The 25,742-nt window shown below is 48.5% G+C and overlaps 1 protein-coding gene across 1 annotated transcript; it reads right to left on the bottom strand.

Moving 5' to 3' along the window:
- Positions 1–12,263: 12,263 nt before the first annotated feature.
- LOC137536509 (uncharacterized) lies at positions 12,264–25,252 on the bottom strand. Its single transcript, XM_068258722.1, has 2 exons — positions 25,213–25,252; positions 12,264–14,901 (listed from the first exon to the last, which is right to left on the bottom strand). Exon 2 carries the CDS (start codon positions 14,898–14,900, stop codon positions 12,264–12,266), a length of 2,637 nt encoding a protein of 878 aa, XP_068114823.1. The 5' UTR covers position 14,901; positions 25,213–25,252.
- Between the last annotated feature and the right edge of the window lie 490 nt (positions 25,253–25,742).

The raw sequence follows: 25,742 nt of genomic DNA, 5'->3' as shown, positions 1-25,742 counted from the left end.
GGAGCTGTTTTGCAAAGAAGAATGGGCAAGGATTTCAGTCTCTAGATGTGAAAAGCTTGTAGAGACATACCCTAAACGACTGGCAGCTGTAATTGCAGCAAAAGGTGGTTCTACAAAGTATTGACTCAGGGGGCCGAATAATTACGCACACTCCACTTTGCAGTTATTTATTTGTAAAAAATGTTTGGAATCCTGTATGATTTTCGTTCCACTTCTCACGTGTACACCACTTTGTATTGGTCTTTCACGTGGAATTCTAATAAAATTGATTCATGTTCGTGGCAGTAATGTGACAAAATGTGGAAAACTTCAAGGGGGCAGAATACTTTTGTAAGCCACTGTAAATGAACATAGTAGCGGCTGTTAATGAAGTATCACGGCAGTGATACTTCACAGGACCGTCTGCAGTTAAATAATGTTACGCGTTGCTATGTAAGCAAAGTGCGTAACTAGGGAAGACACACTCCTTACATAGCAGCGAGCGTTGCTATGTAAGGCATGCAAAGCGGGCAATCATTCACATTAAGCTGCCTTGCTAAATTGATGAATCAGGCCCTTTGAGTTTAATTACAAGTGCGGCAATGAGCGTTTTCCCATTAGCGGCAATTCTAATAAGTGTGCTCCCTGCGTAAAGGCTCCACCTACGCTATAGACTCATCGGAGTCCGCAAACATGGAAAAAGGCGCCTGGAAAAAAGGCGCAGGGGTTTGCCGCTAGTAGAATCTCACTAAAATTAACAGTATTCTAATACTGAATTCCGATAGTAAAATATCGGTAATATTTACTGATATTTTACTATGGCTAAACCTAACCCTCTCACACAGAACCCTCCCTTTGATGCCTAACCCTAAGACCCCCCCTCCCCTAGTGGTGCCTAACCCTAAGACCCCCCTCCCCCAGTTGTTCCTAACCCTAAGACCCCCCCATTTTTCCTAACCCTAAGACCCCTCCCCCCAGTGGTGCCTAACCTTAAGACCATGCCTGGTGGTGCCTAACCCTGACCCCCACTAAAAGTCCCCCCCCCCCCCCTTTACTGCAAAGCCGCAATGTGAGGCAATCAAGATAAATTCCGGTGCCTGGAGGCGGCCAATTAGGGGTGGTGATTTGAAATAATCCCGGGTGTCGGGGCTTGCGGAAATGCAAATATCGGCAATGCATTGCAGAATAGCAGCATTGCATTGCGGAAATGCAAATACAGTAGCGGAATTGCATAGAGGAAATGCAAATAGTGGCATTGCAGTGCGGAAAAGCAGTGACAGTATTTAAATTTCCGCAAGTCCCAACGCCGATATTTCAAATCACTACCACTCATTGGCGCCAAAATTTACCATGATTGCCGCATATCATGGCCGTTATAAAAGGCGTGATTTGTGGAAAAGAAGGTAGATTTCAGCATCCAGAGGCGCCCAATAGTGGCCGACGCCATGTGTCCAAATTTCCTTTCTTTGCAACTTTTATAAAACAGTTTTTCTCCATTTTTCATTTATTCGACAGTCATCCAACACCAGAAGGTTTGTCGCAAGCAGCACTGGATTACAGGACTGGTGACGGGAGGGAATCACCCTTTTACATCGTTTTTCCGCCGGAGCCCGAGCGGTTTCGTGTTACTGCACATGGGCGAGCAAGCTATTTTTCGGGGGTCTCTGTGCTAGAACAGGCCGGGAGAAGGCTCTCCAGAGGCTTCCCTCTCTCAAGAGGAGTACCCCATAGGGACACTTTTTTCCCCCTACAAGTACACTTTAAAGGGACCCTGAGCAGTACTTTAAACCAAAAATGTAACTTACCTTGGGCTTCCTCCAGCCCACTGTAGGCTGCGAGGTCCCCCGGGATCCTCCTGGCTCTTTAGCGGGTCCCGCTGGTGGCTCCGTTACCAGCGACATGGCATGACACGTCACGGCGGCCGGCATGACAGTATTGCGCAAGCGCGTGTTTCTAACTTTGAACCTCGTATGCGCAGTCCTGTCATGCAAGGCACCTTGATGATGCGTCGCAGGCGGCCTGACACCCGGCCCGGGTGTCACCAGTAATGGAACCGCCAGCAGGACCCGCAGAAGAGCCAGTAGGACGCTGGGTGACCTCGCGGGCTACGTGGGCTGGATGAAGCCCCAGGTAAGTGACATTTTTGATTTAAAGTACTGCTCAGTGTCCCTTTATGTAGAATTAAAAATATAAATCAAAAGTAACGTTTCACATATTTTTAAAGCTTTTATTACAAATGCAAATCATATTAAAAATGGAAAACTAGAAGAATGTACATTTTGTTGTCTAATGTTCCTGAATAACTTAATACTTTATAGCAGATCACCATATTGAAATATTATTAGCCAAATGCTGATAAACACATTTACATAATTTGCATTAACTTGCATCTCTCAGGCACATAAACATTGCAGCATTGCATTCGGTCTGGCAACCTCCAGTAATGTATTTATCAGAATTTTTTTTCATTATTTGGGAAACTGTCAGTACACATTAAAGCACACCTGTGAGAGGGATATGGAGACATATTATTTTCTGTTAAACAATGCATGTTGCCTATAGCAGTAGGAGAACAGAGGCGCCAGCAGGATAAAAGTGGATAAAAACTTTAAAATTTGCTGAGAGGAAGTGGTGGACTTACCTCCATAAAGCAGACACGAAAGACTGTCTGAATAGTAGTCACATTTATTAATTAGTACCCCAAAACAGTGCAACGCGTTTCACAGGCCCAGCCCGCTTCATCAGGCAATAAAAATGGGGACAAGACAGAATTTCAGCAATAGCAGGTGTAGCGCCTCCATAAAGCGTCTGCTTTATGGAGGTAAGTCCACCACTTCCTCCCAGCAAATTTTAAAGTTTTTATCCACTTTTATCCTGCTGGCGCCTCTGTTCTCCTACTGCTATACCGTGTCCACCCCTGGTGGAGGGGTGATCTACCCCCTTTCGCATCTACAGAGAGCGACTTCTTATCCCTGAGTGAGGACAGGTCTAATCTCCTCACCTGCCTATACAGTGGTTGCCTGTGTGGTAACCCATGTTTGTGAGTATAATTTTCTCACGATAACCTTTACTTACACTATATTGGGCTCTCGGTTTCTCTACTCTTTAATGCATGTTGCCTGGCTGTCCTGCTGATTTTCTGGCTCTAATACTTTTAGCCATGTGGTCTATTCATAAAGCATTACCGCATTGGGTAATGCAGAAAACAGCTGACTTTACTGAGCACTTAGGAAAATGTCAATTCAGAAAAACTGTTACCGCATGAAAAGCGGAAATTACCGAGCAATGAGGTAAATTACCGACTTGTAAGGTAAATACTTCAACACATGTCAGTAAATTGCAATTCATAAAGCCTAAAACAAGCGGTAAAGACACAAAGCAATACCGTCTGCTTTGAAATAGTGAACAAAATGTGGAGCCTGTGCAGGAGTCTGTGCTGGGAGCCGTGACTCACAAGCAGAAGCAGGGAGAGCTGTGACTGACAGGAGCAGGGAGCCAATAGAAACAGCCTGTCTTCTGCAAGTCTGGATGATGGAATCTAATAGGACCCGCAGCCTCCTCCGGCAGGACAAGCTTTTAAACCTCCCAGGCAGCAGCAGAGCGGTCAGAACAATACCTTCGTCTGTTTAACTACTTGGGTACCTGTTTGAAGATGTATAGGAACTAGTGGGGAAAATCACCTAAGCATGGCATGTGTAAAGTTTCTTGAAGTTCTTCTAAGCTGTGGCAATTAAATAGAATGTTAAGAAAGACTAATAGACAGATTCAGAGCAAGCAGAGGCAGTATAACAAAACATGTACATCTACAGGGATGTCGGGATGCCTTGCAATGCCCTCACTGCACGGTAACAGCTTGTAACAACACAGAGACACTCCACACTGCTCTGCTGTTACCGCAAAGGTTTTTGTCAATGGGCTCCGGTAATTTACCCAACTTCTACCGCACCTGTGAAATGTTTCATGAATTTGCACACAAAAGTCTAAAATACTCAATGCGGCATTTACCCGACCAGATTTTTTCCCGCATAGCCTTTTATGAATTGACCCCCACAAGCATGCAGCAGATCAGGTGTTTCTGACTGGATTAGCTCATGTGTGAATCAGGTGTGTGATACGGAATCTAATGATGCCAAAGATCAGCTGGATGCCAGGCAACTGGTATTGTTTAACCTCCTTGGCGGTAATCCCGAGCTGAGCTCGGGGTATGCCGCCGGAGGTCGCCGCTCAGGCCCTGCTGGGCCAATTTTCATTCTGCAAAAAGCAGCACACGCAGCCGGCACTTTGCCAGCCGCGTGTGCTGCCCGATCGCCGCCGCTCCGCGGCGATCCGCCGCGTGCAGCGGCGAAAGAGGGTCCCCCCAGCCGCCCGAGCCCAGCGCAGCCGGAACAAACAGTTCCGGCCGGCGCTAGGGGCTGGATCGGGCGGCTCTGACGTCAGGACGTCGACTGACGTCCATGACGTCACTCCGCTCGTCGCCATGGCGACGAGGAAAACGAAACAAGATAGGCCGCTCATTGCGGCCTATCTTGTTACTTTCGATCGCCGGAGGCGATCGAAAGTACGGTTCAGGAGCGCCCTCTAGTGGGCTTTCATGCAGCCAACTTTCAGTTGGCTGCATGAAATATTTTTTTTTTAATTTAAAAAAAACCCTCCCGCAGCCTCCCTGGCAAAATAAATAAACCGCCAGGGAGGTTAAAAGGAAAAAATATGGCAGCCTCAATAACCCTCTTACTTCAGGTTCCCTTTGGAATCTGAAGTAAAAATAAACTCATGATATGATCTGTATGGCCTGGTGCACACCAAAAACCGCTAGAATATCCGCAAAATGCTAGCAGATTTTGAAACGCTTTTTCTTATTTTTCTGTAGCGTTTCAGCTAGCATTTTGCGGTTTTGTGATGCGTTTTTGGTGTAGTAGATTTCATGTATTGTTACAGTAAAGCTGTTACTGAACAGCTACTGTAACAAAAAACACCTGGCAAACTGCTCTGAAGTGCCGTTTTTCAGAGCGGTTTGCGTTTTTCCTATACTTAACATTGAGGCAGAAACGCCTCCGCAATCCAAAATCTGCAGCAGCCCGGGAGTATGCGTTTCTGCAAAACGCCTCCCGCTCTGGTGTGCACCAGCCCATTGAAATACATTACCCTAGCGGATTCGCACCCGCAAGCGGATCGCAAACCGCAGCAGAACCGCTCTGGTCTGCACTAGGCCTATGTGTGGTACAGCTAAGAAATAGAACATTAGTAGCACCAATATGTCTCATATTGTTTCCAGCACAGGAAGAGTTAAGAAACTTCAGGTGTTATCTATGCAAAACAGCTTCTCTGAGTTATCTAGCTAATTTAGTCAGAAAGTAAAGGTACCCATAGACCTGACGATTATGGGCAGATTCTACAAAGAGACAACCAACTTCGGCCCAACATCTTGCGGCATGCGCGATCGACCATGCGACCAATTTCTGTACCGAAATTGGTCACTTTGTCGGTCGAGCACGCACTTGGCGGCACCGATTTTCATCCAATTCGATTATAATAATTGAATCGAATGGTCGATCAGCCGCCAGGTCGCCTGATGTATGGCCACCTTAATACTATTTTCTGAAGCACTGATCTGAACCTGTCTCTCACTGTTTCTTGTTTATTTAAGGCTTTTCTGCTAGGAAGTTCAAAGGGTCATTAGCTCTGCTCGGTTTCCTCAATTAAAATACAGAATGTAATTTGTAAACTGCAAATATCAGAGAATGATTCAATGTTATAGAAAAAGCCATATAACTGAAAATCAAAATATGAGACTTTTCTTCCGTACTACACAGACAATTTATTATATCATAGGTTTGTTTTGCTTCAGTGTCACTTTAAGGACCAGTGCAGTTAAGGTTTTGTCATTATCTTACCCCTATAGTTATTCATTTTCTAGAAAATCCTGAATATACCATGCATCATTATCTTACAGGTACTCAGAGCTGCTGACAGATACAAAGACCCCCCCCCCCCCTCTTCACTTGGTCTCTTCCACTTTATAAGCCATTACTGCACTGTAATGATAAACAGATCTACAGTTCTGTGCAAAGAAGCAATGGCTGTTAAAATCTAGGCATACATGCAGTGGTGTAGCGAGAGATCATGGGGCCCTCAGATGAAGGCACCAGGCCCAGATTTACATCACAGGAGCCTATAGGCACAGATGTCCTGGCACCTTAGACTTCACCCTCCATGAACCTACAAACCCCCACCGAACCGCACTGCAATGTGCTGGCTGTCCCAGCTGTCACTTCTCACTAACTTCCCTTGCCCATCTTAGGTAGCTACAGGCGCCCCTTAGTATTGGGTAGCCAGAAGTACTCTCAATATTAAGTAGCTAGAGGTGCCCCCAAGTATTAGGTACTGTAGCCAGAGGAACCTCAGTATTAACTTTCCTGGCGGTAAGCCCGAGCTGAGGAAGATATCTCAGCCCCTGGTGGGGCGATTTGCTCAGTTTAAAATGCTGTACGCGCGATCGCCCGCACGCAGCGGCGCAAGAGGCCCCCCCCGCCAGAGCCCTGCGCTGCCCGGACCAATGAGTTCCGGGCAGCGCTATGGGCTGGATCGGAGGTGTCTGACATCAGGACGTCGGCTGACGTCCATGACGTCATTCCGATCGTCGCCATGGCGACAGGAGAAGCCAAACAGGGGAGCGCGTTATATACGCGTTCCCCTGTTTGCTATTGATGCTGGCGACGATCGCACTAGTGGGACACATGCGCCCTCTAGTGGGGTTTCATGTAGCTACCACTCTGGTAGCTTTACATGAAACAAAAAAAAAAAAATAAAAAAAAAAAGGATTTTGCCTAAGTGGCAAAAAAAAATTAACCGCCAGGAGGGTTAAGTAGCTAGAAGTGCCCCTGATTGAAGTGAGATCTCGTCAGAGGAATGCCGAGAGAAGGGTGACGAACCTCTCATTTATACTCTCAATAGGAATCGGCATAGGGAAGTAGGAAGGCACTTGGGGAGGGGAGTGAGGCACCTTTCCATCATCAGGCGCTTGTTGGCACATGCCTACAGTGCCTTATGGTAAATCCTAGTAGGCACTCTTAAAGAGAACCTGTAGCCTCTGAAAATGACCATTTTTTTAGCCAGCCTTGTTAACCATTAATGTATTAGCTGAACTGCCGCTATCCCGCGGCAAAACGAGGCATTAATCGCCACCAAAAGCTCGGGGCAAATTGCGGGGCTCCTTCCTGGTGGAGGCAGAGCTTTCAGCTGCAGCTCTGCCTCCATTTACGTCTATCTCCCGCAGATCTCCGCCTCCTCCCGCCCCTCTCAGTCTTCCTTCACTAAGAAGGGTGGGAAGGAGGCGGAGATCCGCGGGAGATAGACGCGAGCTGAAAGCTCTGCCTCCCCGGGCAGCAAAATCCACGACCAAGAAAGTCATGGATTTTTGCCCCGATGTTTGGGGGTGATTAGGGCTCGTTTTGCCACGGGATAGCGGTGGTTCAGCTAATACATTAGTGCTTAACAAGACCTGCTAATAAAAAGGGTCATTTTCACAGGCTTCAGAGTCTCTTTAAGCAATGCCACCTGCCCCTACCCTATGGATGGGAGTTAATTGGGCAATTTACATTCTCATGCAATCAACACTGCACATAGTTCATGGGCACTGAGAAAAAGTCAGGGGGTGGAGAAACCCAGGAAAGTTAACGGTGCTCTAGGGCCCCATAGCAGCTGCTATGGCTATTGCCACACCCCTGCATGCATGTATTGGTTATTCTAGCTAATTAAACCACTTCAACTGAATCTGCAGACATCTAAAGTCTCCAACATATCCAAACTATCCTCTATAGATTCAGGGAAGATTTCTAAGCGTAAGCAGATGATGAATTGATGACACCTTAGCAGTCTATTGTATTAGAGTACCTAAGCTTGAAATGACAGGCTCTGTCTGATTGAAGACAAATGGGAGGGTGTCGTAGGGTTAAATCCTCACCTGTCCTGATGTCTTCGGGTCACAGGTGATGCTCTAACACCTCCCTCCCCCCCATGGCTGTGCAGTTGCAGGCATGTTTCTGAACTCTGCCCGAAACTCGTCAGAAACCTCCGCCTGTGTCACGCAGCCTACCCCCAGCTTGGCAGCCAATAATAAGGCAGCGACTACTGAGCTCTGCCCCGTCAACACAGATGGGCAAGGCGAGCGCCTTACCGGTAAATTTGAATTAAACAAAAAAAATCGCAAGGGCCTATTCTGTAAGGGAGGTGGACTAATCACCTGCCTGTAGGGAGGACACTTAACCACTTCGGGACCAGCACCCTCTGCCCCCTTGAGGACCAGAGGGTGCTGGTCCAGTAAACCGCCGCTTCCCGACGAATCGCCGCTAAAATCCGCCGGTCACGCCGCTCTGTCCCCCGCCGCAGGCTGCTCTCTCTGCCGTCGCTATGACGGCAGAGCGCTGTGCGCCGGTCAGGAGCCGCTTTCATTCGCTCCTGACCCTGTCACTCAATGTAAGCCAATGGGAACGGCTTACATGAATGATAGGGCCAGGAGCCAATGAAAACGACTCCTGCCCGGCTCACGGTGCTCTGCCGTCATAGAGGAGGCAGGGCAGCACATTGCGGCAGAGATCGAACAGCGACAGCGGCGGGGACGGGCGGGGGCACGCGGTGAATGGGACCTAGAGTTTACGTCCGGTCAGAACCGCAGCGCCCCCTGCCCGCCGTAGATTTCAACTATGTCGGTCCGCAGGTAGTTAAACAAATAAGTATTGAACCTGTGTTCCCACCCCTTCATAATTAAGACAGAGCCTGACACTGTATTAACCTCCCTAGTGGTAATCCCGACAGTAGCTTGGGCTAGCCACTAGGAGCTCAATGCAGAACAATGCGCGCAGCGGGAGCTTTTACTCACCTCCCGGGGGATCCAGATGTCGGTAGCCATTCTCCTTCCTGTCCTCCGAGGCTCTGAATTGCTCTGGTGAGATTGCCGTCATTGATCTCACTACAGTGCCACGCGGAGGTCAGAGGAACAATTGCAGCGCTGGAGCCCAGGGAGGTGAGTGAGAGCAGGGGATGCTGCAAAGACTCTGGCGGCATGTTTTTTTCCTGATTTTAAGGTTTGAAATCTTTCAAAAAAAGACCCTAAAATCTGGAAATAATCATACCGCCAGGGAGGTTAAGAAGCTCAATTTCCAATCAGAAAAGGATCACCAGCTTTGGTTTAGTTATCGGGTTATAATCAAGCCATGCAAGTCTAGCTAGAGTTTTCATCAGGAGGAAGAGACTATTTGTAGAGGGAGACCTTTGGCACTGTTAGCAGCCTTGCTGACACAAGCAGCGAAATACCGTAATATAAAAATGACATTTCGGACATTTTTTTTTCCATTTACCACATGATATACTTAAGAATGTATTTAGCTATTAACTATAGAGTATCAGAATGTCATTGTTTTCTCTACTGTGGTCCTTAAAGGGAACCAAAGACGAAGCACCCTCATGTATTTACCATATATATCAGTGGGAACATTAGAGAAAACACCTACCCTGCTCCCTGTTTCATTATTTACTGTTCAGATTGCTTCTTAACAGCCCAGATAAAATCCCTGACTGAGCATTCAGTCTGGCTTTGCTCAGGAATTTTTATAGCGGAGTCTGTGTTCGCTGGTGTCTTTTCAAGCCCATGCCTGCCCCCTTGTGGCTCTGCTTAGGAATCATTATAGCTGAGTCATTATAGCAAAGCCAGACTGAATGCTCAGTCAGAGATTTTATCTGGGCTGATAAGAAGCAATATGAACAGTAAATAATGAAACAGAGAGCAGGGTAGGCATTTCCTCTAATGTTCCCACTGATATACATGGTAAAATACATGAGGATGCTTTGTCTCTGGTTCACTTTAAAGTCAATGGGAATCATAGAAAAAAAAAAACATAAGGAGAGGGAAGGCTCTGGGTCCTATAGAGCCTTCCCTCTCCTCTCCCCATGCCTTCCGTGCTGCGCTGGATCCCCCGTTTAACCACTTGCCGACCGCACACTCATAACGTGCGTCGGCAAAGTGGCAGCTGCAGGACCAGCGACGCAGTACTGCGTCGCCAGCTGCAGCTTAATTAATCAAGAAGCGCGAGCGGCTGCTTCTTGTCAAATCACGGCGGGGGGCTCCGTGAATAGCCTGCGGGCCGCCGATGGCGGCTCGCAGGCTAGATGTAAACACAAGCGGAAATAATCCGCTTTGTTTACATTTGTACGGCGCTGCTGCGCAGCAGCGCCGTAAGGCAGATCGGCGATCCCCGGCCAATCAGTGGCCGGGGATCGCCGCCATGTGACAGGGGACGTCCTGTCACAGGCTGCACAGGACGGATAGCGTCCTGTGCAGCCCAGATCTCCCGGGGGCAGCAGGTAGGAGAGGGAGGGGGGGAATTTCGCCACGGAGGGGGGCTTTGAGGTGCCCCCCCCCCCCGCCACCCACAGCAGGCAGGAGAGATCAGACCCCCCCAGCACATCATCCCCATAGGGGGGAAAAAAGGGGGGCAATCTGATCTCTCTGCCTGCACGCTGATCTGTGCTGGGGGCTGCAGAGCCCACCCAGCACAGATCAGCTAAAACAGCGCTGGTCCTTAAGGGGGGGTAAAGGGTGGGTCCTCAAGTGGTTAAATTCCCTGCCGGGGGGACTTCGGGAGTCTTCAGAAGCTGTGTCCTCCCGAAGACAGGAGGCTCCAGGCGTGAGAGAGGGCGCTCACACAGATGTGGTACAGAGCGGCACATCTACGAGAGCACTCAGGCTACCGAAGACTTCCCTTTAACGGCAGAGACAGCAGTATTTGACCAAATCAGTTGAATACTGCTACAGGGGAGCCAGAACTGGAACAGGGACCTAGACTGGAGCAGTAAGGCTCTATAGGATTCAGAGCCTTCCCTGTCCTTAGATAAGTATCTGGCTGTTTTTTTTTTTTTTTTGAGGCTAGGAACACACATAGCAGAGACGCTAGCGTTGTCGCTGCGTTTTTGCCGCTAATGCAAGTCAATGGGCCGCATAAGAAATCGCATAAAAAAAAACCACATATGGTTTTTGTATGCGTTTTGAAACATGCGTTTTCAAAAACGCTAGTTTTGTTGCATAGTTTTCAAAAACACATAAAAAAACGCACATAATGAAAGTCAATGGTAACGCAATGGTATGCGTTTTTATATGCTTTTTTTTATTGTTTTGTGATGTATTTCCGCTTCCTGTTGTTTTCCTAGAGATTTGCATAAAACGCAATATAAAAAAGCATGGAAATATATGCGAACCGCAAACGCATAAAAATGCATGCAAAACGCTTGAAAAACGCATATGCGGGGAAAAACGCCAACGCACCAAAAAAACCCACACACAAAAAAATGCACATGACAGAAAACTGGCCCTTTCATGCACAGCCATGTGGGCACCCAGCCTTAATGCCTCCCATTGACTTTAAAGTGTACCTAAGGCGAACCTTAAGAAAAAAAAAAAAAAAGAGAGAGAGAAATACGTATCTAAGAATAAGGAAACCTGTGAATCCTGCAGGCTGGCCCCCACCGTTGCTGCACGTGGACCCCCAGAACATATGCAAAGCTTGTCAGCCATGTTACGTGGCTGCGCTGCTCTTCATGAACCAGCGCGGTGGTGTTGCTCCTGCACAGCAAGCTGCAGCTGCTCGTCCACAAGTGGCTCCATGCTAATGTGCAGGCACAGTGCATGAACAGAAGGGTGGACGCAACCTTCTAGAGGGCCCCGGGCAGTGGACTGGAGGATCCAGAGGCTTCCCTCTTCTTAGGTAAGTATCATTTTTTTTTTGCTTTATGATCGCCTACGGTTTTCTTAAAGGTGCCTAACATATGGAGGCTGACATATTTATTTCCTTTTAAACAATACCTCTAATACTTTTAGCCCTAGACCCTGAACAAGCATGCAGATAAGATGTGACTGACTGGATTAGGCACATGCTTGTTTCAGGTGTGTGAATCAGACACGACTGCAGCCAAAGAGATCAGCAGGACTGCCAGGCAACTGGTATTGTTTAAAAGGAAATACATATGGCAGCCTCCATATCCCTCTCACCTCAGGTTCCTTTTAAAAAAAGAAAGGAAAGCAATAAGAAAAAATAAAAAGATCATTGAATTAGGACAAACAAACAAGTTGTAATGAAAGTTTTAGAATTCTTTGTAGCCCCCCCCCCCCCCCCCCCAAAAAAAAAGATATAAAAAAATATGTACAAATCCCGTAAAAAAAAAATAAGTGAAGTTGTGAAGTTCAGCGAGAATCCACATCATGTACGCTGACATAGCAAGTCCAAGTGGTTCAGGGGTTATGATGGAAAACGAGCCGGTTTCTTGTGTAGGGGTACCACTTTGTCCGGGGAGCAAAGCACAAGACTTTGATCTATGTTGGGTTTTCTCGAGCTCCAAAGGTACTGCCGGTTTCCAGCCACTAATTCTAAAATGTCCAAGAGGATAACCTTGATGAAGCTCTGATTGGATGGCTCGTAAATCCTCTCAGCTATCCACTTTGTCTTTGGTTTGCTGTACCTAAAACTGTGTCTCTCTAGGTCTTCTTCTCGCTCACAACTCATAAGTCTCTGCGCAACGGGCTGCAACCGGTGAACATTGAAGTTGTAATCCAAGGCAGCTAATTGGGTTCGTGCAACCATGGAATCGATGGTGTAATGGATGCTTTTTGAACGATACTTTGAAGCCGTCCTGTGGAAGACCTCGATCTCTCCAGTAGGACAAAACTGGGAATGATGTTCGAGATCCTTCAACAGTTTGTTATTCAGAACAATCTCCTTTAACTTGCAATGCGAGACGGACCCCGGAATTAGCCATTCACGTGAATTTCGTTCAGCAGAAGTTAGATTGGAATGATAGCATTTTTTATACAACTCACCATCTTCCCACTGATGCTTGTCAGTAGCGTGATAAATGATGGAAGACCACAATTCTCTGAGTAACTGGGGGTTTCGACCACAAGTCCTGGCTGCCCACCACAAATGGTTCTTTGCAGGAGATGCCCATCCAGCGAGATCTCCACATGCAGAGCGTCTGCTAGCCACCAGCAACTCGTTTTCCACTGATCTGGCCAAATGCCAGACATCAAGTTGGTGAATGATATCTCCGTAAGACTTTCGAAGTAATTTCCTTATTCCGTCATGTCTTTCTGTACACAGAACTTTTATATCAACTTCCTCAGACCTCAGACGGTCAAGAGTCAGTTGGAAAGACTGTTTCAGCAGATTGACAGGACTTATTCCAGAGTCCAGTGGTTCAACCTGGAAATCAATGATCTTCTTGGAGTTGTGCTCCATGAAGGAGTACGTACAGTACCTAGCTCTATGGCTGCGCGAATCAAACTGACTATCTCCAGCAAGGACAAGAGGATGATTTCTAACAGACTCTAAGGTTTTCAGTCTCTCCACCTGCCAGTGATAGTTGATGGCGGGAAACAGAAAGGAAGTCTGGTTAGAATGGTGTGTGGTTTGTCCAATCGAAAACACCCCCAGGAATCTGAAAAAGGAGTCAATCTTCAAGAAATGTAATCCACTGCAAAGAATAGCAGCAGAAATGAGAATGTTCCCCACTGGCATCCCAGCAATGAGGGGCTGACTTCTCCACAAGTGGAAATTGTGACCGTTTGTGCATCTGGCAGAGACCGAAATTGCTGATCCGATTCTATATTTTTTAATGCTTTCAATTTTCCCATCGCATTCTTTTGAACCCTTACAGGCCGCTGAAAACAACAGCTGATCTAAACATGATTCGAATACTATAAATTTGTTTTCTTCTATGTAGTTTCCACGACTTAAAGTGGGAGCCATGTAGACTGCGGAAGAATCGAGATCTCTCGGATTGGCATTGTTCCTCTCACTTTCTTCTCGACAGTCGGTCTTCTCTTCATTAAATAATCTGAAGCTCTCATCCATTAGTCCTAGCTCCTCCATACTGTCTTGGAGACTGTTACTGCCACCCGGTTTCACGAAGGGTTTATATGAAGCCTTAGGATAAACAGGTGTTAGCCCGGGACACGGGAGATTACCATCTTGCGATTCCATGGGTTCATCTACCCGATTGTTGCCTTCATCACTACAACATGTTTCGCTGTCCGACTGGTCTGTCATTCCGTCATCGCTGTCATTTCGACGCTCCGGCGAGTACAATATCGTTATCTCTTCTGAGTAAGGCCTAGAAGGCGTGTCCACCATTAGTTCACATTGGATTCCTATCGAGCGGTGCGGTGGGAACCGACGCGCCCAGGATTTTTTGTTTTTTACATCCTTTTTCCCATCAAACTGACTAGATTTATGCCTGTACTCCGGATTATTGTGCGTTGATGTCCCGAAGGATCGGGTGTGTCTCATAGGTTTTCGTTTGTAAGTTCTCGGTTCAGTCAGTTCCAAATTCTGAGGGGAGGCAGTGGTTTCGGTTTCATACACAACTTCTATTTCACAACCTGGAATTAAAAGTGGCTCGGCGGCTTGAGCATCGGGGAAAGCTGACATGTCAGTGGTTCCTTCCAGTGCGTCATAGGTTTGCACCGTGAACTGCTGTACCAGTTGTGAGTTTTCTTCTTTAATGGTTTGTTGGAGTGATGCTTGAGAGGGATCGGAGGACGCGGTTTCTACCAAGCGCATGCGCTTAGCGTAGCTGTGCTCTGGGGAATCGTCTTGGTCATCCAGGTTTAAGGATGGGACGGCATCCCTTCTTAGAAACGTCATAGTGCCGCGCAGTTCATAACTCCGGTTAGAGAAATGTCTGGAGCAGATCCTGAACGCCCCTTTACGATCTGCTAGGATTCGCGCGGTCAGGTCTTCCACTTGGTCCTCTTTAATCTGCAGGATCCGCAGCCACGTTTTGATTCGCTCGGCGTCTCGTGGGAAAATGTGCATGCTCAGATCTTCCGCTGTCTTCTTCCACTGAGACTTGCAGCCTTTTACAAAACAGGAAGGCATCCTGTGTAGAGAACAAAAATAATACCTTGTGAATAATGTATTATTGTAAATCTAATTAGCGCTGTACAGATACAGTCTCAAGCCAGAAATCTGCAATGGCTGATCAATCAACTGGCACATGATTAATTAATCAGCAGTCTTCAAATCTGATTAGGTCCTGCAAGTTTCTGGTTCTGCTGGTGTAAATTCAGCTTCCTGTATAAACAGAATGCACATTTAAATGGTACTTGAAGTGAGAGGGATATGGAGGCTGCCATATTTAATTACTTTTAAACAATGCAAATTGCCTAGCTGTCCTGCTGATCCACTTGCCTCTAATTTAGCCATAGAACCTGAACAAGCATGCAGATCAAATGTTTAACTGAAGTCTAACTGGATTAGTCACATGTTGATTCTGGAGTAATTCAGACACTTTTAGGCCTCTTGCACACTACGGGCTTGATTCAAAAAGCGGTGCTAACCTACTTAGCACGTCTAAAGTCTTTAGACTTGCTAACCAGGGTGCTAAGTAGGTTAGCACCGGATTTCTCAAAGTTTTGCGCGCGCTAAGTCCCATAGGCTTTAATGGGCACTTCGCGCGGAGCGCCCTGCGCTCTGTGCAGTGCGCGCGTAAAGTTTTACACGCATAAAGTTTTGCACGTGAAAAGCTCGTTTAGACATGCTAAGGGGGTTTTCACAGGCGTGCTAACAGTTAGCACCACTTTGTGAATCAAGCCCTACATGTGATTCCATTTTTTTTTATCTGATCCGATTAAAAAATGTACTGCATGCTGCTAAGATTTTTAATCGGAATTCAAAATCGGACGTATAAAAGAAAAAAAAAATTTCGGAATCGCATGTAGTGTGCAAGAGGCCTTAAAGAGACTCTGTAGAAAATGTTTAGCCTTTTTTCTTCTATCCTATAAGTTCCTATACCTGTTCTAACGTGGTAAGGATTACCGCAGCTTTTTCAAGTTGCACTGTCTCTGTAATATATCTAATCTTCTTTTCTTTGTCAAGCTTTGTCGATCCAGGGAGGAATGGGCTGCCTCTGTTGTAATGGCGCCGTGAGGGGCAGCCACAGACACATCGGCTCCCAGCAATTCTTAGATTTTTGTTTTGTTTTTAGCTTAGTTCTTAGTTTAGCTTAGTTCTTAGTTCAGTTTAGAATTAGATTAGCCTTGTCTCAGCCACCTAGCCACTTAGGTTTTGCAGTACCTAAGTCTCAGCAGCACACAGCTCTCCCGAAGGGACGCACAGTCTCCCGCAGCCAGAGTCTCCCGCAGTCTCCCGCAGCCACGGAGAGCAAGGGCCCGGGCACCCACCCCCAGCCGATATCCCGCCACCGCTGCCGGATCCAAGCATCGGATCCAAGCACCCAGCCAGTAGAACGCAAGGAGGAAACGGCCGACAACTCCTGCCTGAGGTAACACCAGCTGGCGCTGCCAGTCCCCCACGGCGGAAACCCGCGGCCCCCGCGCCGAAAACCCGCTGCCCTCGGACCATCCCCAGCTACAGGCACAGCTGCCGACACCGGGATCCTGCCGCCCGGAGATTACCCACCGACTGTCTGTGGTCCCGCCGACACCGGAGACCTAGGAGACCCTGCAGCCTGCTGCCGACTCCGGAACGGAATACCGCGGATGCCAGGGGACCACCCACCAACTTTCCCCAGCCCTGCACCTACATAGGCTGACACTGCGGGGACCGTACATAGGTCCTGGTTTTCCTCCAGAGACCGGCGGTCTGCAGCCCAGCGTTGTACCCTGCCCCCCTGGAAACCCAAACAGCGAGTTACCCACGTGGCGCGCACGTGGCTCAGCTGCGGCCTACCCTCTACATGGGTGTAGTCATCACCACAAGGGCAGCGCGTGTATGGACCCCATGATCGCTGCCCCACAGCACAGACCGGCACTGCTACCCTCGATCCTGATCCACTCAAGTCCTGCTGGAGCAGAATTCCTTAAAGGTATATGCCACACCAACTGCCAGCTGATGCTGGTTGTATATGCTAAATGCCCCCACCCTAATCTGCATGCCATAAACTGTTTTGCTCCTGCTTTACTTAAAGGACTGTTTCACAACAACTGCTAACTGATGCTGTTTGTATATGCGGAATGCTCCCCACCCTACACTGCATGCTATAAACTGTCTGCTCCTGCTTTACTTATAGGACTGTTTTCACACCAACTGCTAACCTGATGCTGTTTTGTATATGCGGGATGCTCCTCACCCTAAACTGCATGCCATAAACTGTTTGCCCCTGCTTTCCTCAAAAGGACTGTTTCACACCAATGCTAGCCTGCAGTGCGAACTGCAGGATGCTCCTACTCCACGTCTGTGCCTCTGATGCCCTCACTCAATAACTGCGCAACCCGATACCATATAACAGGTGGCAATCTGTTGCTACAGATTACAACGCGGGCCAAATACCTGATGGCCAGTCCCATTCCCCCTACCATCTCCTACACTAGAGCAGAGCTCCTGAAATGGGAGACTCAGGCCCAGGTACTGCCATTCTGGGACACAGTTCGGTCCCAGATTGACCAATGGTACAGCACTAGCAGATTTCGGCCTAGGGGCAGGAGGGCTGGCGCTCAGGTTAGACTTAAGAGGAAGGGCCTGCGGTCTCCCATCCCAGCCATTCTACTAGCAAATGTCCGCTCCCTGCCGAACAAGCTAGACGAGTTGCTCCTACTACTTGGGAGCAAACCCTCGATTGGAGGCAACTCTCCGGTTCTCTGCTTTACCGAGACCTGGCTAAACGACAACATCCCGGGCAACTCCCTCAACCTACCTGGCTTCAATGTTTTCCGAGCAGACCGCGACCCCTCTCTCACGGGGAAAAGTAAGGGCGGCGGAATCTGCTTTTACATCAATGGTGCTTGGTGCTCAAACACAACCATCTTGCACAAAAGTTGCTCTCCTGATGCTGAGCTTCTACTTATCAACTGCAGGCCTCGGTACTCGCCAAGGGAGTTCACCTCCTATGTCCTAGCAGGTGCCTACATCCCCCCAGATGCGGACACCAAGAACGCCCTGCGCACTATCAGCGACACCATAACACTGTGGGAGACCTCCCTCCCGGACTCCCTCTTCATCATCTTAGGGGACTTTAATAGGGCGAACCTCCGCCAGGAGCTGCCTCGATACAAGCAACACGTCACCTGCCCTACCAGGAACCAAAACACTCTAGACCATTGCTACACGGTCCTCAAAGATGCGTACAAGGCTACCCGCCGAGCTGCCCTAGGCAACTCCGACCACTGCCTAATTCACCTGGTCCCAACCTACAGAAGGCTCCTTCAAACCTCAAAGCCGACTGTCAGGACGGTTAAAAAGTGGACTGAGGAAGCCAAGGGTCACCTACAAGCCTGCTTTGACAGCACTGACTGGTCGGTCCTGGAAGCTCCCTGCCTAGACGAATGGACGGAGAATGTCACCTCCTATATCCGCTTCTGTGAGGAGACCTGCATCCCAACGTCGAACGTCAAAGTCTTCCCAAACAATAAACCCTGGTTTAATGGCAGGTTACGCCACCTACGGAAAATCAAAGAGGAAGCTCACAAATCCGGCACCCCAGAGGAGTTCAGGGAAGCCAGGAACTCCTTGAATCGAGAGCTGAAAGTAGCAAAGCGGGACTACGCAAACAAATTAAGACAGGACCTGCAGTCCAACAATACACGAGACGTCTGGAAAGGCCTTAGGGCAGCCACTAATTTCAAGCCCCCTTACCAACACACTCTTCCTAGCATCGCACTAGCAGACGAGCTCAACAAATTCTATTGCAGGTTCGAGCACCAACCCACCCACTCCGGGGACCCAGTACTCATGTCCTCACCCAGGGAGCCTCTCGCCACATCTCCCCAAGCTGCTACTGACCCCCAGACACCGGTAATCGTCCGGGAGGCTGACGTACTACTGCACCTCCAGAAGCTCAACCCCAGGAAGGCTCCAGGCCCAGACGGCATATCCCCGACCTGCCTGAAAACCTGTGCAAGCCAGCTAGCCCCGATCCTCACTTCAATCTTCAGCAAATCCCTGACAATGAGCAAGGTCCCTTCCTGCTTCAAGAAAGCTAACATCATACCGGTCCCCAAGAAGCCAGGTGCCTCAGATCTAAACAACTACAGACCGGTTGCCTTAACGCCAATTATCATGAAAACCTTCGAAAGACTGGTTCTCTCCTATCTAAAGGGGCACACCGCCACCAAAACGGACCCCCTGCAATTCGCATACAGGGCTAACCGGTCCGTCGAGGATGCTATTAACATCAGTCTAGCTCACATCATGGAACATCTGGACAAACCCAACTCCTACGCCAGGATCCTGCTTCTGGACTTCAGCTCCGCTTTCAACACCATCTGTCCGACCATCCTGTACGACGACCTGGTAAGACTCGGTGTTGACCCGAATCTGTGCACCTGGATCAAAGATTTCCTTACTGACAGGTCACAGTTAGTCAGGATTGGCAGCTGCTATTCCAGTCCTAGAATCACCAACACTGGTGCCCCGCAAGGGTGTGTGCTGTCCCCGATCCTCTTCTCATTGTACACGAACAGCTGCACCTCATCCGCGGACTCTGTCAAGGTCATCAAGTTTGCGGATGACACCACCATACTAGGCCACATAGGCGGAAATGGTGAACAGGAATATCGCAAGGAGATCGAGCGGATCCTCGGGTGGTGCAAGGAAAATAAACTCGTTTTAAATACGGCAAAAACTGTAGAACTAATCGTGGACTTCAGAAGAAACGCTCCGTCCCCCAGTCCTGTCTCCATTGACGGTACCGAGGTCTCCAGGGTACACAGCGCTCGGTTCCTTGGCACCACCATCACAGACAACCTGAAGTGGGAAATGAACACCTCCGTAACTCAAAAGAAAGCCCAGCAGAGGCTGTTCTTTCTCAGGCAGCTGAGGAAGTTCGGAATGTCGCAGGAGCTAATGATCAGCTTCTACTCTGCCACCATTGAGTCTGTCCTTTGCTCCTCCATCATTGTCTGGTACTCTGGGGCTAACGCAAGGGACAAGCACAAACTACAGAGGGTAATCAGCGCTGCTGAAAAGATTATAGGGTCACCCCTGCCACCCCTGGACATCCTTCATTCATCTAGAATGAGGTCCAGGGCAAACAGGATCACTCAAGACCCCTCTCACCCTGGCAGTTGCTTCTTCGACCCCCTCCCATTAGGCCGCCGTTATAGGACCATTCTCACCAAAACCACCAGACATAAAAACTCCTTCTTTCCCCAAGCGGTTGTCCTACTTAATTCATGCACTCTCCCAACTGTCATCCCCTAATCACTCCATGGACCGGGTTGAAGTTGAGGTTGTTATTTTGCATTACCAATCCACACTAACTGCTGTACTGTCTGTCAAAATTGCTGTTGTGTCTATGTAGCATTATCTGTGCCATGTCGATGTTGTATGCCAATTGCCGTGTGTCCACAAAAAATTCCGGGTGCGGTTCCCGCCACACTTGGCGAATAAAGGTGATTCTGATTCTGAAAGAGACTCTGTAGAAAATGTTTAGCCTTTTTTCTTCTATCCTATAAGTTCCTATACCTGTTCTAACATGGTAAGGATTACCGCAGCTTTTTCAAGTTGCACTGTCTCTGTAATATATCTAATCTTCTTTTCTTTGTCAAGCTTTGTCGACCCAGGGAGGAATGGGCTGCCTCTGTTGTAATAGGGACAAGTTATGCACGCCCCCTGCAGGCTCTGTTTCAGCTTGTCTGTGATGCAGTTTGTGAAGCTGAGGGGGGAGGGAGCTGCCTGTCACATGCTGAGAAACTGTGACTAATCCCAGACTGGAGTGCAGAAACTTGTAGTATAGTGTAACACACGTGTGTGTGTGTGTGTGTGTGTGTGTGTGTGTGTGTGTGTGTGTGTGTGTGTGTGTGTGTGTGTGTGTGTGTGTACTGTATATATACATACATATACATATGTACACATACATCACTTCCTGGTTAGTGGCCATGTTTTTTGTTTGTGAACTAAAACTGGCGATTAAAAGCCAGGATCGTGGCGGAAACGGCAAAGAGGGACCCAGGAGATCACAGTGGCTCGATTGGTATGTTTTTTTTATTGTACAAATCAGACAGTACAGATTCTCTTTAATGCATGAAAGATCATCAGGACTAGCCAGGCAAATGTTATTGTTCCAAAGCAAATAAATAGGACATCCTCCATATCCATTTCAGTTCAGGTGTGCTTTAAGATATTTTTAGCTAGTTAATAAGACTAAAGCTGGCCACTAATGGTCCAATTTGTAGCGAAAAATCGTTCGAGCGATCAGAAATTCTGATTGGATTGGTTGTAAATAGTCTCCATTGGTGGACACAATCGATTATGAACGAGTGAAAAAAATGTCGCCCGAATGAATTTTCGTCGAACGAAAATGTGGATTTTCTTGGTGGTCGTGATAGATAGGAAGCAATGATCGGTTTGTTGAAGGTGTAGTGAACGATTTTTCGTCCTATCAGAATTTCTGATCGCGCGAACGATTTTTCGCTAGAAATTGGACAGTTAGTGGCCACCTTAATGGGTATCGTTTGTTGCAGCAATTTCTAGCAGATAATGATTGAATCGGCCATATGCATCCACCTGAGAATGCTGGCAGAGACTGGTTACCACCTGAGAATGCTGGCAGAGACTGGCGACCACCTGAGACTGCTGGCAGAGACTGGGAGCCACCTAAAAATGCTGGCAGAGACTGGCGACCACCTGAGAATGCTGGCAGAGACTGGCATCCACCTGAGAATGCTGGCAGAGACTGGTAACCACCTGAGAATGCTGGCAGAGACTGGCGACCACCTGAGACTGCTGGCAGAGCCTGGCGACCACCTGAGAATGCTGGCAGAGACTGGCGGTCGCCTGAGAATGCTGGCAGAGACTGTCCACTACCTGAGAATGCTGGCAGAGACTGGTGGCCACCTGAGAATGCTGGCAGAGACTGTCCACCACCTGAAAATGCTGGCAGAGACTGGCGACCACCTGAGAATGCTGGCAGAGACTGGCGACCACCTGAGAATGCTGGCAGAGACTGACAACCACCTGAGAATTCTGGTAGAGACTGGTAACCACCTGAGAATGCTGGCAGAGACTGGCATCCACCTGAGAATGATGGCAGAGACTGGCATCCACCTGAGAATGCTGGCAGAAACTGGTAACCACCTGAGAATTCTGGCAGAGACTGGCAACCACCTGAGACTGCTGGCAGAGACTGGCGACCACCTGAGACTGCTGGCAGAGACTGGTGACCACCTGAGACTGCTGGCAGAGACTGGCGACCACCTGAGAATGCTGGCAGAGACTGGCGGTCGCCTGAGAATGCTGGCAGAGACTGGCGACCACCTGAGAATGCTGGCAGAGACTGGCAACCACGTGAGAATGCTGGCAGAGACTGGCATCCACCTGAGACTGCTGGCAGAGACTGGCGGTCGCCTGAGAATGCTGGCAGAGACTGGCAACCACGTGAGAATACTGGCAGAGACTGTCCACTACCTGAGAATGTTGGCAGAAATTGAGGGGCTTCTGTGGCTATTATGTGGTATAAATTGGGGTCACCTGCAAGTGTTGAGAGAGACTGGGGGCAACTATGACTGCACTATCAAAGCACGTGTGTCCAGTGACAAAGGTTGGGGGCTAACTGTGGCTGCTAAAAGAAATCTCTCTCCATCCGCTCTGTCTCATCTCCCACCTGTCTCCATCACCTCATTTTCTCCATCCTATCTGTCTAATCTCCCACCTGTCTCCATCACCTTTCTCTCTACCAGTCTCTGTCACCTCTCCCTCCTTACTCCATCACCTCATTTTCTCCATTCTTTCTGTCTCATCTACCACCTGTCTCCATCAGCTCTCTCTCTACCAGTCTCTGTCACCTCTCCCTCCTCTCTCCATCACCTCATTCTCTCCATCCTCTCTGTCTCATCTCCTCTCTCTCCATCCACTCTGTCTCATCTCCCACTTGTCTCCATCACCTCTCTCTCCATCCACTCTGTCTTATCTCCCACCTGTCTCCATCACCTCTCTCTCCATCCACTCTGTCTCATCTCCCACCTGTCTCCATCGCCTCTCTCTCTACCAGTCTCTGTCACCTCTCCCTCCTCTCTCCATCACCTCATTCTCTCCATCCTCTCTGTCTCATCTCCTCTCTCTCCATCCACTCTGTCTCATCTCCCACTTGTCTCCATCACCTCTCTCTCCATCCACTCTGTCTTATCTCCCACCTGTCTCCATCACCTTTCTCTCCATCCACTCTGTCTCATCTCCCACCTGTCTCCATCGCCTCTCTCTCTACCAGTCTCTGTCACCTCTCCCTCCTCTCTCCATCACCTCATTCTCTCCATCCTCTATGTCTCATCTACAACCTGTCTCCATCACCTCTCTCTCCATCCTATCTGTCTCATCTCCCACTTGTCTCCATCACCTCTCTCTCCATCCACTCTGTCTCATCTCCCACCTGTCTCCATCACCTCTCTCTTCATCCACTCTGTCTCATCGCCCACCTTTCTCCATCACCTCATTCTCTCCATCCTATCTGTCTCATCTCCCACTTGTCTCCATCACCTCTCTCTCCATCCACTCTGTCTCATCTCCCACCTGTCTCCATCACCTCTCTCTCTACCAGTCTCTGTCACCTCTCCCTCCTCTCTCCATCACCTCATTCTCTCCATCCTTTCTGTCTCATCTACCACCTGTCTTCATCACCTCTCTCATCTCCCACCTGTCTCCATCACCTCTCTCTCTACCAGTCTCTGTCACCTCTCCCTCCTCTCTCCATCACCTCATTCTCTCCATCCTTTCTGTCTCATCTACCACCTGTCTTCATCACCTCTCTCTCCATCCTCTCTGTCTCATCTCCCACTTGTCTCCATCCACTCTGTCTTATCTCCCACCTGTCTCCATCACCTCTCTCTCCATCCACTCTGTCTCATCTCCCACCTGTCTCCATCACCTCTCTCTTCATCCACTCTGTCTCATCGCCCACCTTTCTCCATCACCTCATTCTCTCCATCCTATCTGTCTCATCTCCCACTTGTCTCCATCACCTCTCTCTCCATCCACTCTGTCTCATCTCCCACCTGTCTCCATCACCTCTCTCTCTACCAGTCTCTGTCACCTCTCCCGCCTCTCTCCATCACCTCATTCTCTCCATCCTCTCTGTCTCATCTCCCACCTGTCTCCATCACCTCTCTCTCTACCAGTCTCTGTCACCTCTCCCTCCTCTCTCCATCACCTCATTCTCTCCATCCTTTCTGTCTCATCTACCACCTGTCTTCATCACCTCTCTCTCCATCCTCTCTGTCTCATCTCCCACCTGTCTCCATCACCTCTCTCTCTACCAGTCTCTGTCACCTCTCCCTCCTCTCTCCATCACCTCATTCTCTCCATCCTTTCTGTCTCATCTACCACCTGTCTTCATCACCTCTCTCTCCATCCTCTCTGTCTCATCTCCCACTTGTCTCCATCCACTCTGTCTTATCTCCCACCTGTCTCCATCACCTCTCTCTCCATCCACTCTGTCTCATCTCCCACCTGTCTCCATCACCTCTCTCTTCATCCACTCTGTCTCATCGCCCACCTTTCTCCATCACCTCATTCTCTCCATCCTATCTGTCTCATCTCCCACTTGTCTCCATCACCTCTCTCTCCATCCTCTCTGTCTCATCTTTCACCTGTCTCCATCACCTCTCTCTCTCTACCAGTCTCTGTCACCTCCTCCTCCTCTCTCCATCACCTCTCTCTCCATCCTCTCTGTCTCATCTCCCACCTGTCTCCATCACCTCTTTCTCTACCAGTCTCTGTCACCTCTACCACGTATAGCCTCCACCTCTTTGTTTCTGTCACTTTTATTGTGTCACCAGCATATTTTTTAGGTATTTCTTTATATATCACTTCTCCCACCTGTCTCTCTCCCTTTCCCCTCCAGAGAGTTACATGTGTACTCACTCCCACCTGTCTCTCTCCCTTTCCCCTCCAGAGAGTTACATGTGCACTCCCACCTCCCACCTGTCTCTCTCCCTTTCCCCTCCACACATATCTTTTTTTTTTTTTTTTTTTTTTTTTTTTTTTTAAGAATGAAAAATTAAAATAGACACACACCTACCCCTCTTTCTCTCTCTTGCTCCCCACCTCTCTCAGGCAGGCTTCTCAGTGTCCCCCAGCTCTCAGTCCTTCCTCATGGCTGCTACTCTACCTCTCCTTTCCTGAGCCCAGAGCTCAGTCTTTTCACAATGCAGCACACTCACTCATTACCAATCTTACATCACTTACAAATCTGACTGACATAGTATTATAATATAGCACTTCTAATACAATATCTTCTTACCTTCCCTGTTGCCAGTTCCTGCAATGTCTCCTCTCAACTTCCTGCCACTTCCACTACTTTCCTGTCCGTGCCCCACCCACTTCCTGTTTTCCGGCCGTGCGTGCCACCAGTTCCTGTCTCTGCGTTCCATTTGAAAGAAGTGGAATTACCACCACGTGGAAAAAAGAGGAACTGCAGCCACCATGGCAATGCTGCTTTGTGCTGAGTGGTCCCACTTAGCTCCTGCCTGTCTCTTTTTCAGAGGGACAGTCTCTCTTTGGGAACCATATTCCTCTGTTCCTCTTTCTTCCTCATTAGTACCTTGTTTTTGGATTACAGTCTTCTCACTCCCCATTCTACCTCCTTAGTAAATCAGACTAGAGAGTACATGAGAAATCTAGATTTTTTTCCTAAAGCTAGGGGCAAAACAAGTATAGACAAATATTCACCTAAGATGAGGGAAGGCTCTGATTTTTATAGAGTACAGTGACCACTGATCAGATATACAGTATGTGGCAAACATGATGAAATGCGGCAAACATTTGAGAAAT

This window comes from Hyperolius riggenbachi, chromosome 10 (genome assembly GCF_040937935.1).
Source record: "Hyperolius riggenbachi isolate aHypRig1 chromosome 10, aHypRig1.pri, whole genome shotgun sequence".
NCBI lineage: Eukaryota > Metazoa > Chordata > Amphibia > Anura > Hyperoliidae > Hyperolius > Hyperolius riggenbachi.
The sequence above is the reverse complement of the archived record's forward strand: the minus strand, read 5'-3'. Positions and strand labels throughout refer to the sequence as shown.

Excerpts from the sequence above, each read along its gene's own strand:
- LOC137536509 (XM_068258722.1), bottom strand. The coding sequence starts at position 14,900 with ATGCCTTCCTGTTTTGTAAAAGGCTGCAAGTCTCAGTGGAAGAAGACA.